General features: G+C 36.9%; 1 protein-coding gene across 1 annotated transcript; it reads right to left on the bottom strand.

Annotated features, from left to right (window-relative positions):
• Nucleotides 1–7626: 7626 nt before the first annotated feature.
• Nucleotides 7627–16280, bottom strand: LOC104512014 (neurobeachin-like). Its single transcript, XM_010154831.1, has 6 exons — nt 16194–16280; nt 14504–14696; nt 11211–11282; nt 8858–9013; nt 7802–7972; nt 7627–7724 (listed from the first exon to the last, which is right to left on the bottom strand). Exons 1-6 carry the CDS (start codon nt 16278–16280, stop codon nt 7627–7629), a joined length of 777 nt encoding a protein of 258 aa, XP_010153133.1.
• Between the last annotated feature and the right edge of the window lie 555 nt (nt 16281–16835).

Here is a 16835-nt window from a genome sequence, read left to right as displayed (position 1 = left end):
TTTGGGTATCCCATCAATGATTAGCTTTATTTTGAAGTTTACATTTTTATCATTTCCCCAACAATGCTTCTGTTGAGAACCCATCTCCTTCTGAGGTTTTCTTTTCTCGAAGTGCATAACTGAAAATTGAAAAAATGCAATTCAAATGAACTCCAAATTTTCCAATTACTTTCTTCTCCTGTATGTCCTCCTGGAAAAAGGAGGAATTATGCTCAAGGTCATCTTGGCTTAAACTCTGATTACAGAGGTGTATACAATAATGTTATCAGACTGCAAGGGTGAATGAGTGAAATTAGATGGTTAGAAATTTTTTAAGAGGAAATAAATAATACAATTTTCAAACGGATATTTTCCTCAGTGTTTCCTATGGAAAACCTCTAAAAAAGTAAAAATATGTATATGAGCATATTTAATTGACTTCTTGAGTTATAAAGGAAAATGCTTATAAGAAACAACTGTCATGAAACATAGATCTTCGAGTCCTGCTTTTCAGTAAATCCACATTAATAATGGAATATCATTATTAGGAGTAACAGTCCAACAGTAATTGGAAATGGGATTTTTCCCCTTAGGGCTCAAAGAAAAAATTATTCAGTGATATTTTCTACAGGAAAAGCTGTGGGATAGGGAAGAGAACCTCACTCATATTACATTTTATTGCTAAGGACAGAAGTTGTGAACTCCAGGAATCATTCAAAATCTAGCAAAATATTCTGTCACTGTCACATCACCACTAATAGATGCAGTCAGAGGTCAAAGGCTGCAGCTCTGAGGGAATTGCAGGTGAAAATATTGTACCTATGAACTGAGATACCATCACTGTAAAATCCCTGTAATTTCCCCAAAGGAGCACCTTTGAACTGAATTACTAGAGGGCAGAAGGAAAAAAAAAAAAAAATCTATGTTGTATATCCAAACAAGTAGGTTTTTCCACAAAGTCTAAAATAAAATACATCTTCCCTTCTCTCTGAAAAATATAATGCTTAATACTATTGTAAGGTTCTTTCTGGAACAAATGGTGCTCTCACATGGTAAGGAAAAATAAAGAAAAATAGAAAGGGAAGAGAGTGTGCTACTATTTCTCTTATATTGTTCTTTTCCTGAATTATGTACAAATTGCTATGGGGAAACATCTAGGAGTCTTCTGTAAAAAGAAACATGAGAGCACAAGGCAAATTCCAGCTTCCATTTCATCTCTGACATTGATGGAAGCAAGTACAAGGCTACAGCTGAATTATTTGTAGAAAATAATTTATTTTTACTTTACTATTAGCACTTTTGAGGGCATAGTCATCAGAAAAGAAATTACTTAGAAATTACTATGGCTTTCATGGAAGTGAAAAAAGTAATAGCCTTCTTGAATTTTTACTGTTGGAAAAAAATGTCCTGGAGTTTGATGAAAAGATAAGGCTACGGCCAATAAATAAGAATATTTCAAAATAGAGAATAGCCAATAACAATGTCCAAGACATGAGGGAGCAATGGTTGTAAAAGAAAGACTGCTGACAGAAAAATATTCATATATTCAAAATATTCTTACCTCTGGCAGAACTGGTTTATTTGCTGAGGAATGTGAGCAGCATTGTATATGCCTACAAACAATTCACCCAGGTGAGTGGACTTTCAGGTACCTTGCTCCTATCCAAACCCCAAAATGAAAAAATACAGTGGACAGAAGAGTAAGGATGTGCAGCTTCTCCTCCTATTTCTTCCACTAAATTGCTTTGGGAACTTTGGCAAGTTGCTGAATGGCCCTGCGCTGTTCAGCTCCCATGGGTTATGCAGCAAAGCATGGACACAGACATCTGCCAGATATAACTGCATTAGATCAGGTGTATTATTGGCTCATTTACCTTTGCGTAGCAGTCTTAAGAGAGAGATGCCTTTGGCTACCAGAGTTGAGACAGTGCCAGTAAAAACTACACACTAAGTTTCAAAGAGCTTCTACTCTGGCAGAACAGTGCTAAGACACCATATTTAAAAAATTAATACCTAAATTGTACAAACATACGAGAACCACAATAGCTCTTTAAACAGGCAAAGCAGATTGCATGTGTGCCAATGTGCTTGTGCAGGATCTTCCGACAGCCGTCCAGTCCACTTGGTACAAAACACACCAGTGGCTATTTTTAAACTCCTGCTCTTTCAAGGTTAAACTAGGACATATTACAGGGTATTAAAATGTAGAGGGATATAAAAGAGTAAGTGACTATTCTGAGTTCAAAATAGAACTGGGCTTGTTCAGCCTGGAGAAGAGGAGGCTCCGAGGAGACCTCATTGCAGCTTTCCAGTATCTGAAGGGGGCCTACAAGGGTACTGGGAGAGGACTTTTTACAAGAGTCTGTAGTGATAGGACAAGGGGTAACGGGTTTAAATTGAAATCAGGGGGGTTTAGATTAGATGTCAGGAAGAAGTTCTTCACAGAGAGGGTGGTGAGGCACTGGAACAGGTTGCCCAGAGAAGCTGTGGATGCCCCATCCCTGGAAGTGTTCAAGGCCAGGCTGGATGTGGCTTTGAGCAACCTGGTCTAGTGCAAGGTGTCCCTGCCCATGGCAGGGGGGGTGGAACTAGATGATCTTTAAGGTCCCTTCCAACCCTAACCTATTCTATGATTCTATGATTCTTTCAAAATACAAACTTGCAAAAGCTACGATGTTCACAATTTTAAATTGTCTGAAAAATACGTTATGCAAAAGGAACAGTATACTTTGTGACAGACTTAAAGCACAGGTTAACTTAACAAAGACCCTTTATGGTAGTGCTTACGCTCCCCTTCAGGTATATACAGAATACACTCAGTGGGATAGGATGAATTGTTTAGCACCTCTAAGGATTATGTTATAATGCTGAACAAACCCAGCTTAGGGCTGATAGACACAATATTTTCCAATGGTCAGCACAGTTCCCATTAGAAAAAGCAGGGTTAACTCTCACACCTCTTGTGACCATCCTCGTGGAAACTACAATAGGTAATGAGAAATGTCAAGTCCCAAGATCAATGAAATTTCAGGCTCTAGGGACAAAACAGGAATAGCATTGATCCTTTTAAAGAACACCAGTCAGAGGGTGAATGTAATATATTGCACAGAGAGGCTCAAGAGGATAAGCGGCCAAGTCCAACATACTTACCTGACAAAAAATTCAATCAGCTTTTAGCACAAGCTGCCTACCCTTCCATTCTTTCATGCAGGAGTCTGATTCCAATTAAAGTGTGCAAATTAATTTTTATCACTTCCAAATTAGTTTCTGAATTTGTGTCTGTTTCAGATGAAAGCATCTGTCCCTCACTTTTCTGCAATTCTATCATCCACTTTGGTATCTGTTCAAAGACTCAGAGATAATTCTCATTTTCAAAGTCACTTGTTTGAAAGAGACATTCAATAAAGCAATCATAAAATATAAAAATAAAACAACTATAAAGATACATGTTGAACTCCAGGGCATATCATGTACTCTCTGCTCATTTTTGTGATGACTAATACAGTTGATATGCGAGAAGAAATTTGTATACAAATTAGGGCTCAGCTAAAACAAGTCCCTATATATAATAAGAGAAAAAAAATCAGAACACAAATTGTCAAACTCCATCACAATAATTTTTCTATTCAATCTTTTACAACTGCAAAGGTTTACATTTGCCAGATCACTTCAAAGAATTAAAATAAGCAAACTATGCCCTTTGCATGTGCCGTGTCTTCCTAAGAGAAAACAGATTCCTTTCACTGTTCTCTCAGCTGTAGCAGATTTATAGAATGTGGTCATCAGCTTAATAAGGTGCAGACTCAGATTACCTACTTCAGATGGCAAATTTTGGCTTACAAAGTAGGTATCTGACACTGGCAAGATGACCTAAGTTTCATTCAGTTCAGTATTTATCCCAAAGATGGTACTTATCTAAGCAAGGGTACAGATATAAGGGAAGGCTCAAACATACATAAAAACCTGCATTCAACTGTCCTTCATCCTAAGGGAAATCATGTCGTATCTCTCATTTTCCAGAGGCATCCCCAGGCAGCAGCCTCTAGTCTAAGCTGAAAAAGGACATTTTCTGTCACCACTATTGAAGTTTAGCCATTGCACAGACATGAAACCAGTTTTTGTTGGATCAGAGAAAGTACAAGTAGGGAGAAGATTTGCCCTACCTGCTGAAGGTATGCAGTTTTGGTTCACTGTTTATTTCTATCCAATCATTATGTTGCATAAGATCCATGAACAAGAGCAGAGAAAAGAATTTTGCTTTCCACCAAAGCTGGAGGCTCACAGAGGGCCTCTCCCACTTTAATTTATAGCCTCATAGTCAGCATATGCTTTGTGAATATGGGAATGCGGGTTTGAATTTCCCCAGTCTCTGGAGGCCAAGAGCTTAGTCTCCCACTTGCTGGGCAAACATTGTAACCGGGTTTTTTACAAGCTAGGTATGAAAACTACTCCATGGAAAACTTTGTATTTAAAATCTGAAGTTTTCTTCAGTCTTCTCACAGCAACTGTGAGAAATGTCAAGAAATTGTGACAAGTACAAAATTAACCAGAAACTCCTTTTTGATACTTAATGTTGAATAAAAGTGATAACTTAATAAACACATGGGTTGGAAAAAAATATTTTAAAATTATAAAACGAAGCTCACTATGCTCTCACAGGCAAGTTTTCAACTACTGAACTGGAGCAGCCACTTGCAAGAGTCTTATGCAAGACAATTTTCCTGTGTTCTCCTCTTTGAACACGAGCTGGTTCTGTATTTCCCACAGACACAACTGAGGTCACCCTCTGAGCACGTGCCCGCACAGATATCTCAGCAGAAGGCTCTACACAAGCCTGACAGGTTAGTTTACTGACATACATGGTGTTTAGTAAAGATTTTATCTAATTCATCGGTTCTGGAATATGGAATTTTAGTAGAATCAATAAAGTTTGTTCTGACAATCTTTTCCCCTAGAGTATTTCACATTAAATGATTGTGATTGCTATGTTTTCTAATGAAATGGTATCTAGATTTTTCTATACATATGTTAAATTACATTAACTTTTTAGGACTGGGGTCTTGCTTTCCCGTCACCCCCACCCCCCATCCCCTCCCCTTTAACATTTTCCGAAACAACTAAAGTTCCTATTAGTAATTGGATGCATTGAAGCTGAAATTGATAATTAACTGTCTTTCATCTTAAAAGATCATTATAAAGTCAAGAATCTAACCCAGATAATTACTACACCTGACATTTTTCTTTTAATTCCTCACCTTCCTACAGTCTGTGGAATAAAATACCTTATTTGTGTCTCCAGATGACAGCTTTTAAAAAAACTAATCCCCCCTTTTTCCCCTGAAAATATCATCTACATCTTTCTGGAAATTCATTGTAAAGATGTTAACTAATTGGCTTTGACCTACAGTGAACGTCTCACTTTCATTTTTTCTACAAGGTAAATCCTAATCTTCTACCAGTAAGTATAGAAGAGTAGATGAGGAAAAACTTCTTTACTGCTTCCGTAGCTTTAACTATGTAAAACTTCAAACTTATATTTATAAGGATTATTGTGAATGCTTCACGCCTGAAAATTTGTATATAGGGAGTCAGTCATACAACAATTACGTCTGTTAATGGTAGGGAACAGAATCTAGTAGTCATTACTTTACATTTACATTACAGCAGAAAGATTTAGTAATTGTAGAAGTTTTAAAAGGCAGTTGGTCCTCCAGGTATATCATTACTCATGTGGTCTACCCTTCACGATGTATGTTCATGAGAAGTCAGAGTAGCTGTTAATAAGTATATGTTTACAATACATGAAGTTCTGGTTATAGTACAGTGCTAGTACAAAATTAGCATATCCATGGTAACTTTAACCCAATGAGTTATTGAGATTATTGAGATAGCAATCATAGTGACGCTGTTACTCTTCCTCAACATGAGTCTTCAACATGTCTTCTACATGAGTACTAAGAAATCTCATCACTGAATTTCGAAGCTACCACAGTGAATATTTATCTTCCTGGGTTCTGCTACCTGTGCCTGCAGATTACATTTGCGTTGACATGACTATCTGCAGCACAGTCTCCCATTAATATGACTAAAAGGCCTTTTCTTCAGCAAAACAGTGCCTTATCCATGCAGAGGCAGAAAGAGAGAGCAAATCATACAATTTGGTTTTGCTTTTCGTTGATTTCTGTCTGCCGACTGATATCCTTTCTTTTCATAAAATTAAAGATCTCCAAAGCAGACACTTTCAGTCACATAGGTAAGGTATTAAACCTGAGATTACAAAAAGTACCACTTTCTTGCATTCAGATGATACACTCATGATAACAGAAAAGTATCAGAACTAAAATAAACCTATCTACAAAAGAATTGGAGCAGTTTGTATCAGCTAATAAGGAGATGCTAATGGTAAGCCTGTCCAAGCCCATATAATCAGAGGAAAGAAAGGAAAAGTCTTACATTGTTTTCTTTAATGAAAGGAGCAAGCTTTTATTTTTTTCTGACTCTTAGCAGAGAAATTACTAATACTTGATATGAATTGCACAGGCATTCAAAGAAGTCAAATGGCAATCAGCTAAACAGAGTGCCCTGTCCTGAAATTCCTTTTCAGATTGAATTTCTATCTCTGACAATTAAGTGCTAAAAAAGCCCTGGAATATACACAAAATTTAGATAAATTTGTTATGGGAAGACAATTTGGTTTTTCCCTCAACCTCTCTGTTATAAAAGGAAAAGTAAGTCAGGTGAGAAAGTGAAACTTTTATCTGTCTCCACTTTCTCTGCTTACAGACAACTGGAAGAAAATGAAAACACAGTAAAAAAATCGTCTGCTTGAAAATTAACAAAATATCTACTTCATAACAAATAAAATATTTTTCTTCCAGATACTCAGTTGAAGAAATACTTTCACTTAGATGTCTGTAACTGACAGGTCTACAACTGCTTCCAGTCAGCACTCGAATCAGAGTTCAAAACTGATAGTGAAGGATTCTTCTATGTTTATCTAAAGAGGCGATATCCTTGTGTTGAAAAATAAGAATCAGAATTGTGAAACTGCTTTAAATGAAATGTTTTTAGTGTTGTACAAAAAACCTTTAGCATACGGAAAAAAGTTGTTCTTGTCTTTAGCAGTGGTCACATTTCTGGCTTGGGTGAAGGGACCTTGTAAATTAGTAGTGCACTTTAAGTGCCTTTTTATATAAATTGATATCATTATTATTGTGTCCCCTTCACTCTGCAAAGCACTGACAGTTAGTACCCTGCAAATGTAATGTAAACTCTCTCTGACATTTTATCTTTTTCTATTTTTATTCAGTCACATTGCTTCTCCAAAGGTTTGCTTGCTATAGAAAGACCTTTCTCAAAGACACTCATTTAATTCCATGGCATGTAAGACATTCCTTTTTTGAAAAGGCAAGCAGCTGATATAGCATGCTGTAGTACAAAAGGAGTAAGTTAATATGCCAAAAAAATATTTCTGGGGAAAGGAAAGTCAAAATATAGTGATATATGTCCTGTCACTTAAAGGCCATAACCACCTTGTTCTCGTTTATGATGACATGATGCTATAAGTGATAAAGGCAATTATGAATTTAAGAATTACTCCCATGCTATTACCCGTTACCACGCACAGACGGTTTAACATTTTTTTGGCTAGTACTCAATGAGTTGCTTAGCATGTGGTGCTCTTCTTACACCAACTTTCAGCTTGCAGGCGAAGTAATCGGTATATTTGGTAATACCTTCTGCAGCTGACAGAAGGAACACTAAAAATGAATAGGTGTTACAAAGGGCCTTTCGGGAAGGTGTTTTTTTACAGGATACTTACTGCTATTTGGGTTGTCACCTATAATATGATGCCGGCCACTCCAGTACCAAAGCAGCAACGTAGCGTCGCGAGACCCAGAAACGATGTAGCAATCACCACCAATATAGGACTCTGATCTGGCAAGGCAAGTCACGACATCCCAGTGGCCAAATACAATCTGAGTTAATTTTCCTGGTGGGAGTCCAAAGTGATACAAATTGAGGGTTTTTAACTACTTGCAGCATTTAGAAATTATTAAGTAAATTGTTAACAAATATTCAGTTCAAATGTAGTTTCTGCCCCATGTCGCTTTATTGGAGTTCACTACATGCTACAACAAGATTAAAAAATCACAAAGATAAAACTTTTTTTTCCTCTTTTATGTTCCTATTGAGGGCTGTGCTCTGTGTCAATCTATAACCTAACCCTAACCCTTATCTCTGAAAATCAAGTCAGTGCTGCAGTCACTGAATATTAAGTGGAGTTACTGCTCCATCAGTATTTAAGCAATGGCGTTAGAACACTATTTGTGAATTTAATGAATGATATGCATAAGACAGCACATGAACTTTTTTATAATGGTGTTACATTATTATGTTAAAAATGTATATTTGTTCTATGTTAATGTCAAACTAAGGTTTACTGTGAGCATCACCTCCTTCTTTCTATTATTGCAATCAGCTTTTAGCAAGAAACTGAATGATACTAGGCTAAGCAATCAGACAAAGAAGCAAGTTACTGGTTCCCAGTAGCAGGCTATGCAACCTAATGATTTACTACATGAAATAGAGATACTCTCCCAACAAAAATTTTGGTCGATTCTTTCAGTACAGTTGATTCCCTGAATATACTTATGGTTTTCAAAACTCTCCCCTAACATAATTTTTTTACATTATTTATCTTCCAGAACAAACAAACGAAAAAAGGCATCTTAAAGCTATTATCTTCAAGCAATAATGAAGGATTCTATAAATTTCCCTTTATCATTTATTGAGAGGTAAGCACAGGCAATAGATACAGTAGTATTAAGTCCACTGTGTGACCTAAGAAAAAGCAGGTAGTTTTATTTAGGGTCACCTGTTTCTGTAGAATAAACTCGAAAGCTCTTGTCCCAGAAACCACAGATAAGAATGTAGCGATTATCTGCTGTGACCACGAAGCAATGTGCATTGATCTGGATGCTCTGATCCACAAGGTCTGTGATCTGCCGTTTGTTCACACCAGAGTTATTGGCTGTAACGAAATGCAAAACACATTTTACAAGTAAGCCATTCCAACACCTTCCTGTCATCCACTTACAGGAGAAAATGAATACATTTAACTTTCAATGAACTGTGAATTTGTTGTTGAGTAAGCATTTTGAATATGAACATTTAGAGCTGTCTATATGGGTGTCAGAAATATAAAATTATTGTGAGATTTCTGGTTTCCCTTTGAATAAGACAAAAGATTTTAGAGGAGATGACAATTTCATATAAACTGCCTGATGCACTGCATAATATGTGGTAATATTTTAAACACGCTGCTGAAGTAGTCTCCAAAAACAAATTGAACTAGTGGAAGGAAAGTAACGGAAGTACATTTAAAATACCAAGTCAATGCTAACAATACTGCAGCAAGTGAATTCTTGCTGGTTATTATCCCCCTACAGAAAATATCCTAGCTTGTATTGTGTGACCTTGACATCCCCCATACCTGCAGACACTTAACCAGATCAAAGATGTAAGGATTAAACCAATTAAGCTGTTTAAATCTAATGTGCTTTTCCAACACTGGCTTATCACCTACTCCTCAAGCAGGAGACAGGCCATGGACAGTAATGTTAAAATAGGCAATGCCACCTGGTAATTCCCCAGACAGAGGGAAAAGGAATAGTGCATGGAAAATCCCACAACTCCAGCTGTCAAACAGAGCTGTTGGGAAGGAGTGGGAGTAACCAGCTCATGTGCTCTTTACTTCCTGTGACACAACAGACAGGATTTGGCAATACAATAAAGGTGCGTTTCTTTCTCACCTAATATTAACTTTCTAAAAGTTCAGTATACAATCTAAGTTAATTATCTATGCTCCCTCTGTAGTCACTGGAGAGAGAGGCATCGCTTCACATGGCAAGTCATCTCTCACTGTAGTAGTTGTCCAAGTGCTAGACAACTCCAGAGGTGAGTTGCTATAGTAGCTGTGGAGGGAATCTCAACAACTCATTTCAGCTAACTGAAGTTAGTTGAGATAAAACTCACTCTGAGAGATGTGTTTCTGCTAACGTAGGAACATGACTTCAAGCAGATAATGTTCCGAAATTTCTTTTGTCCCTATTTTTGATTATTCTACTTAAATTGCTCACAACTGCATGAAATGTGAGACTCAAAAAAACCCCAAAAAACCCCAAACAAACAAAAAAAAATCCCACCTATTTTAAATTTGCTTGTAAAAGTTAATACCATGTTTATATACATTCCAAGAACACACATTTAAATTATCAGACCCTCTATGTCCATCCACTAAAAGATAATGAATAACAAATTACTCAGATTTCCAGAACAGGTGGGCACAATAGTTGTGCCCTAGCTTTTGAGAGGAAAACCTGAAGAGAAAAACATTGTCATTATATGAGCAAATGAAGCATACAGAATGAGAAAGCTAACTCTCCTGAGGTACTTGTACATAAATCTTTCAACCATGAATATTGACACAGATGAAAAAGGAACTTTTCATCTGGAGACGTTTAAAACTGCAATTTTTTTTCTCACTATTTCTACAAAATTGTCTCTAAGAACCTTTTCCATCCCCAATTTCTGTCTCAAAAATATTCTTACTGTAAATAAATAACCAACCACAAAGCAAATAATTGCAATTAAAGAGAACTAATGACCGTTAAGAATACAACTCCTGCAATCTCTCTAACAGTTTAGGAGATGATACGATGATACTCCTCAAAACACTTTGCTTTCTCAAATATTTTTAATTTAAAAAATAAAATCATGCATCAATGTAAAATCTAGTCTTTCCTTTATGATTTTAATAATGCTGACTAAACCAATCCAAATCATAAACTGAATGAAAAGAAATGGATCTGCACTGATATACACAGTGCTGGCTGTAAGAAATGAAAATATGTGAACTCTATCAGACCCTCTCATTTATTTTACTCATGTGACCTGATAAGAGAACAGAATTATAGATAAGGGCTGACAATGTAACTGTCTTAATTGGCTGTTTCTTAAATACTAGTTGCTGGTGATGTTAATAACAAATAGCACTCATGTAATTCATTGAGCACCAATAGCTAATGTGTTTAGTTCTCCAGGACTGACAAGAATAAATATTTTCCTATCTGCTGTGTTAAATGAAGTGTAATATACAAATATAGCTTAATCAATAAAATTGAAAATGCCATTTTCAAATATATCGCTACATTTTCATCTTGACATACCAATCAATGGGTCCATTTCAATTGGAAGATGATGGGCTTGATCCAAAGAATATCCCGGGGCTCCCCGAAGTCCTACACATGAAAGGAAGAATAAAGCACATAGGAACCTTGTCTAAATTTTTATATGATTTTTCTAGGTTTGAAACTGCAATATTAGATTATTATATATAAAAAAGTAGCTTCTTACTATTACTTGTTCTATGAATCTTTTAAGATTTCTTCCTCTGTGCTACACAAATATGCATTTGTTAATTCTTCAGTTATGCAATAGTAGCTATAAATGTACCAGCACTAATTTCATCACTATTTCTGCAGTCACAAACATTCATTAAATAACACCTTTAAAATAGTGTAACAGAGATTTTTGATTTTTTTTTTTTTTTTTTTACATTTGGGCACCGGGTTAGATCTTACAATAGCACAGAGAAGAAAAATAATTAGATTAAACATTTTTATGAGTTTCTTATATATGGAAACCTGTAAGAGACAGAAAATTGGGCCTTTTCATGGATTTATCTAGAATTCTTAGCTGAGAAACTGTGGGCTACAGCAAATTTGCCACAATTATTCCTATTAGTTCTATCCTGAGCAGATCTTAAGCTGTTCAAATGGTCACCAGGGGCTGCATATTTAGTGTTGTCTGCTCTCATGCATGGACAGTACTGCTTTGGCTCTTCTGAGCACCTTCCCGAGCACAGAAACCACAATGGTCACTACCGAAAATACAACTTCTGTCAGGAACTGCCATGTTGACAATAATATCCCCCATAGGAGCAGATACAGACTTCTGGAGAATAAACTCCATTTTTTAGTACTGCAATAGGCAACCAGATGAAGTAAAAAACCCCAGGGTCTACAGCTGGCCCTGCCATCTTCTGAAAAACACTGCTCTAAGGACAACTTCTTCCCTCACTCTTTTTGCAGAACCAAACAACTCTGGGACAGATCTTTACTGGTATCAACTTAGATCCATGTGCTTCTATTGTAAGATGGCTATGTAAATGCTTTCTACTGTGTATAAAGTCTGAAACTCTATATACATCTCACAACAGTAAAAAAGTTGTCTGTGTATACATTTCTGTAGATGAACCTATTCATTATACTAGAGATGTGATTCATGAAAATAATATTATAGTAATAGTAGGAAGTTGATACCCTGTCCTGGATTAGCCTCTTGCAAAATAAAAGACATGGCCGGGCAGGATGTAGAAGTTAAGAAAATCTTTAGAATGACTATTAATTCTCCAAATTGTTTTCTTGTATCTTCCTGTTATAATATATTCAGAAAGTATCCCTGTCTTTGAAATTTACACCGGAGGTTTTCAAAGGGTGTGAAATTTAGTTCATGGTTGGTTCATGACATGAATTCTGCATGTTTGCAACTTATGTTTTACAAGATCAAGTTTTTTATGAAAAACTAAAACCTAGAACAGTCACATGCATTGTAAAGGCCAACACAACATCTACTAAACTAGAAGATTTCAAGTAACAGTTATGGAAACCCTTGAAATCCCAGATACTGCAATATTAGTGACCTTGACTCCCTCACCATAAAGTATGGGTAGGAATTTTGGCTTCCCTTCCCTTGACAATCTGGATGAGAAAGGGGTACATGAGTACTAAATAAGTCTTTTCAAATGGAGGAGACATGAATGATGATGAGTACAGAGTACTTGGGCAGGATCCCTGAAAAATCCAGGGAAACTAATTAGGAGTTAGTCAACTAATGTTAGTCAAAAGAATATTAAAATACCAGGGGACAGTTTCTGTACCTCTGAATCATTTCTGATATTGGGCTCTTCCATTGAGGACACTATCACAAAATACTTTTTTTTTTTAATGTTTTGTTTGGATTTTTTTCGCCTGAAATTTTTCTCTTTTTTTTAAAGAAATAGGAAAAACATTTTTACATCTAATGCAGTTGCACGGGGTGGAGGATCACAAATGCATGGACTTGTGAAAGGCATTAAGATATTTTGTTCTGTTCCTGTCATATTCTCTAAACTGCCATGAAAAGTTTGTTTGTAAAAAGAGAACAAGTACATTCTAAATACATGCAAAATTTAATATTCATGGTAACATTATTTAAATATTCAGTATAAAAGTAATATTAATCCTTACATTACTCTTCAAGAATTCAGAGTGATATTAACTACACTGGCTCTGATTATTCCCCTAATGCACGCCTATAGGGGAATTCCTGTTAATTCCTCCAATTATTGCCTTTAGCACCAGTTTTTGGCCAGCCTTGTGCACAAGAGGCTGAATGTCTTTCACCTGACTTGAATTATTCACTGAGGAGATGTTTACATTTAAGCCAGTGAAATCCCTAGGTAATCTAGAATTCCTTTATGTCTGCTGGAGGTAGACATTTCACCTAAATATCACAACTGCCTCTCCAGGAGGACCTACTTCTGTCCAGGGGCTTCTCCTGTGCATAAAGAGTAGGAGGTTTTTTCTTTTTTTCTCTAGTCACTACAAAGTTCCTACTGAGTCACACTCTCAAATATCAGGTACCTTTTTGTTTTCCCTGATGGTAATAAACCTTCAAAAGTGTCCAGACAGTGCAGCGTAAGGACCATCACAGCAGGAAGCTACCTTTGAAAATGAGACCTGTTCATTTCATCGTGTACCTCATGGCCCAACCACCTATTTTGCAATGCCTGTAACAACCTCAGCACCTACATGTCCTGATGAGGAGACAGGACAGTCCTAGCAGCAATATGGAGAGGCGAGTATAGAGGCTGGAAGGGAAATTTGAGGTGATTTTGTTGGATGGGTTTTTTTGGAGGCAATGAGGAAACTTCTCTTCAGAATTGTTCAGTGTTTGGCTGCTTAGGTTTGCTTAGGGTCCCACATTATCCAGCAGTGAACGAGGGAAAGGCTTATGACAAGCTCCTGGACAGACCTGAAATCTCTCACAAGCAGCAAACAGTGATGTATGCTCTCTAGCATGACAGTATGTATTCCTGAAACCTGGGACATATTAATATTGGCTGTGTCAAGAACGGCAGCAGTCTCCTCAAAAGCATTGTATCAAAGGCTGATCCTGATGTAACCACAAATCGATTGGCTGCCATGGTGATGTGCTGCTGTTAGGGAGAGTGTTTCTAGGAATGACACCAGAGAAAACACAAGCTTTGATTATTTGACACAAACCAGAAAAAACAGTATATTTTTGTGCACAGGCAGGTGAGTGAGATTAACCCACATGTAGCTAAATTGCACTGAAAAATTAAAACTGCACTGTTAAGGTCTTCAAATATGAATGAAACATGCCCATGAGAACCTACCTACTGTGTTGTGCCACCGATTGACGGCAAAGAGCCTGCTGCAAGTGACGGTCACCACGGCAGGGATAGTCAGGTGGGGCAGCGTGTTGGCTGCCACGTGTGTGACGGGGGAATTTGAGGGGAACTTCAGCACCATGATGACATCCTGCTGCATCTGATCTTTAAACATGAGGGGGCTCTGTGGAAGGAAACACTGTTGAGTAGAAAGGAGAAGAGAGCAGAAGAAAACAGAAGGGATAACACAATTAGTGAGGAGGTCTGAGGGAAAACAAGGTTAAAAAAGAGAAGGCAAGCATGTGCACATACAGGGAAAACAATGCTACCTGCACATCTACACTAGTGATGGAGGAGAGCAAGATCAGAAGCTAACATTGGATCATTACACGAGGAAAAGTAGAGAATAGGTATGGTAAGGGTTATCGTTACAGGGCACAAAATGATTGTTAGCATTAATTAATATACAGTAAAATGTAAAATTATACAGCAGTTAATATTCACACAATAGAGATATAAGTCAAAGAAAAGAGTTAACCAATACATCATAAATATAAATACTATAAACTACAATGATTGGAAAAGTAAATTTTAAGAGGGACTCAAAAACTCAGAGATATTTCATTCTTCTTAATGAATTCTTTGCATGACACACAGCACTTCCAAACACAGACAATTTAATTCTATGTCAAGCATACTCCTGTTAGGAAGTCTGTAGGTAATTATAAACCTGTTTGATGATTCTACAAGCGACACAGTTTTTTATATATGGACAATAATACTGTTATTAAGTACTGGATTTTTTTTTCAGTCACAGTTATAAAAAATATAATTATTTCTAGAAGTTCAAATAATCCTCTCTTATTATAAATTTAAATTATTACTAAAAATATATTATCCATACCTTAAGACTATAAAATAAATATGTATGTTTTGACATCTACACATTACTGAAAATAACACAGCTAACACTTCCAGATCAATTCCCACTTTCCCAGTGTACAGTGAGATAGAGTGATTTCTTTGTAGATAGATAAAATGATTGAAACTATTGTGTGTATTACTGCCGATTTACAGAACTTAAAAGAAAATATCTAGCTCTAAGCATTTAATCAAAGGCACCGGGGGCACAGAGATCCGTCTTGTTCAGTCTGGCTATTTCATATAATTCCTTGCAAGGAGGACAGAGAAGAATGTGTTGCGAATGAATTTTGGAGTTCAAATTGAAATTCAAAATATACATTATATTGTCTCGGGGGAACAGGCGGGAGGATTCCAGCACGATTTGAACTCCAATGCTTCATTTTAGTTAAGCAGACGTTGTTCATAAATCAGCCCCTAACAATGCATCCTTTAAATCAAAACAAAGCAACATGCTCACTCTAAGGAAAGCCTGCAGTCATTCCCACTACTTGCAGAAATAAGAATGTAAATATGTATTTATCAGGACTATATTCATGAAGATAGGGCCTTTTTATACAATATTCAACAGAAAAAGCAAGGATTATGAAGCTAAAGCTATTCAAACCTCCACCTTGCCCTGCTAGAGCACTGCGAGCTGTTGCTGCCAGGAGAAAGTATGGCTGCATGGGCAACCAAGGGTATTATAAAAGTGTTGCTTAATGGGTGCTTTATGACCTACAAAGGATCCTCAGGTTCAAAGGGAATGCATTCCCGGGCAGCAGTTTTGTCTCACCAGGTGCATGGCAGAGCTCCGAGGTGGATGGGGCTCAATGAGCAACTGCGATGGCGTCTGTCCAAAGTTCTGTATCTGCGCCTCCATGGCCTGCGGGCAAGGGAGAGGGACTGTCATGAGCAATATGCATCAAGGAGAGAGGTCAACACACTGTGTGACAATGCAGGCATATCCCAAGTCAGCCATGAAAAAAGTCCAGAAAATTCACCCGGTGCTCTCCTCCCAGGCTGCAGACTCATCCAAGTGTTAGTATTTTGTAGACAAGCTTTGCTTCTCCTTTCAAGCATGCTTCAGTTAACCAACTAACCATTCTCATTTCCAGTAACTGGCGTTATATGTGAAAATGTTAACCTGTGAGGACATGCAGTTCAGGTCTTGAGAGCGCTTTTTTTTTGCACTAAGAAGAACATATATACCTTAATAAAGTCCTTTGTAAGGAGGAAAGTATGAGGATCTCTAATAAAATAAGCCTCTGGAATCTTAAATGGAGGAGAGAAAAGCAAACTGAGAAAAAAAAATACATTTATAAACTATTAAAAATCCCAAAATAATTACTATTTCAACAACAACATTAGTAGGTCAAAACAAACAAACAAAAAAAAGCCAGAAACAAACCTTGCCAGGAACATTCAGACTGATGTA

The sequence above is a fragment of the Eurypyga helias genome, unplaced genomic scaffold, assembly GCF_000690775.1.
Source record: "Eurypyga helias isolate BGI_N326 unplaced genomic scaffold, ASM69077v1 scaffold14837, whole genome shotgun sequence".
Classification (NCBI taxonomy): Eukaryota; Metazoa; Chordata; class Aves; order Eurypygiformes; family Eurypygidae; genus Eurypyga; species Eurypyga helias.
Note: the sequence above shows the minus strand (reverse complement) of the source record. Positions and strands in the feature narration are given on the sequence as shown.

Bases quoted from the DNA above. Each gene is read 5' to 3' on its own strand.
- LOC104512014 (XM_010154831.1), bottom strand. From the start codon at position 16,280: ATGGAGGCGCAGATACAGAACTTTGGACAGACGCCATCGCAGTTGCTC. The intron at 14,697-16,193 runs GTGAGACAAAAC...TCTACTCAACAG, and splicing joins GGAGCTCTGCCATGCACCTG to TGTTTCCTTCCACAGAGCCC. The intron at 7,725-7,801 runs GTAAGTATCCTG...TCCTTCTGTCAG, and splicing joins AGGTGACAACCCAAATAGCA to CTGCAGAAGGTATTACCAAA.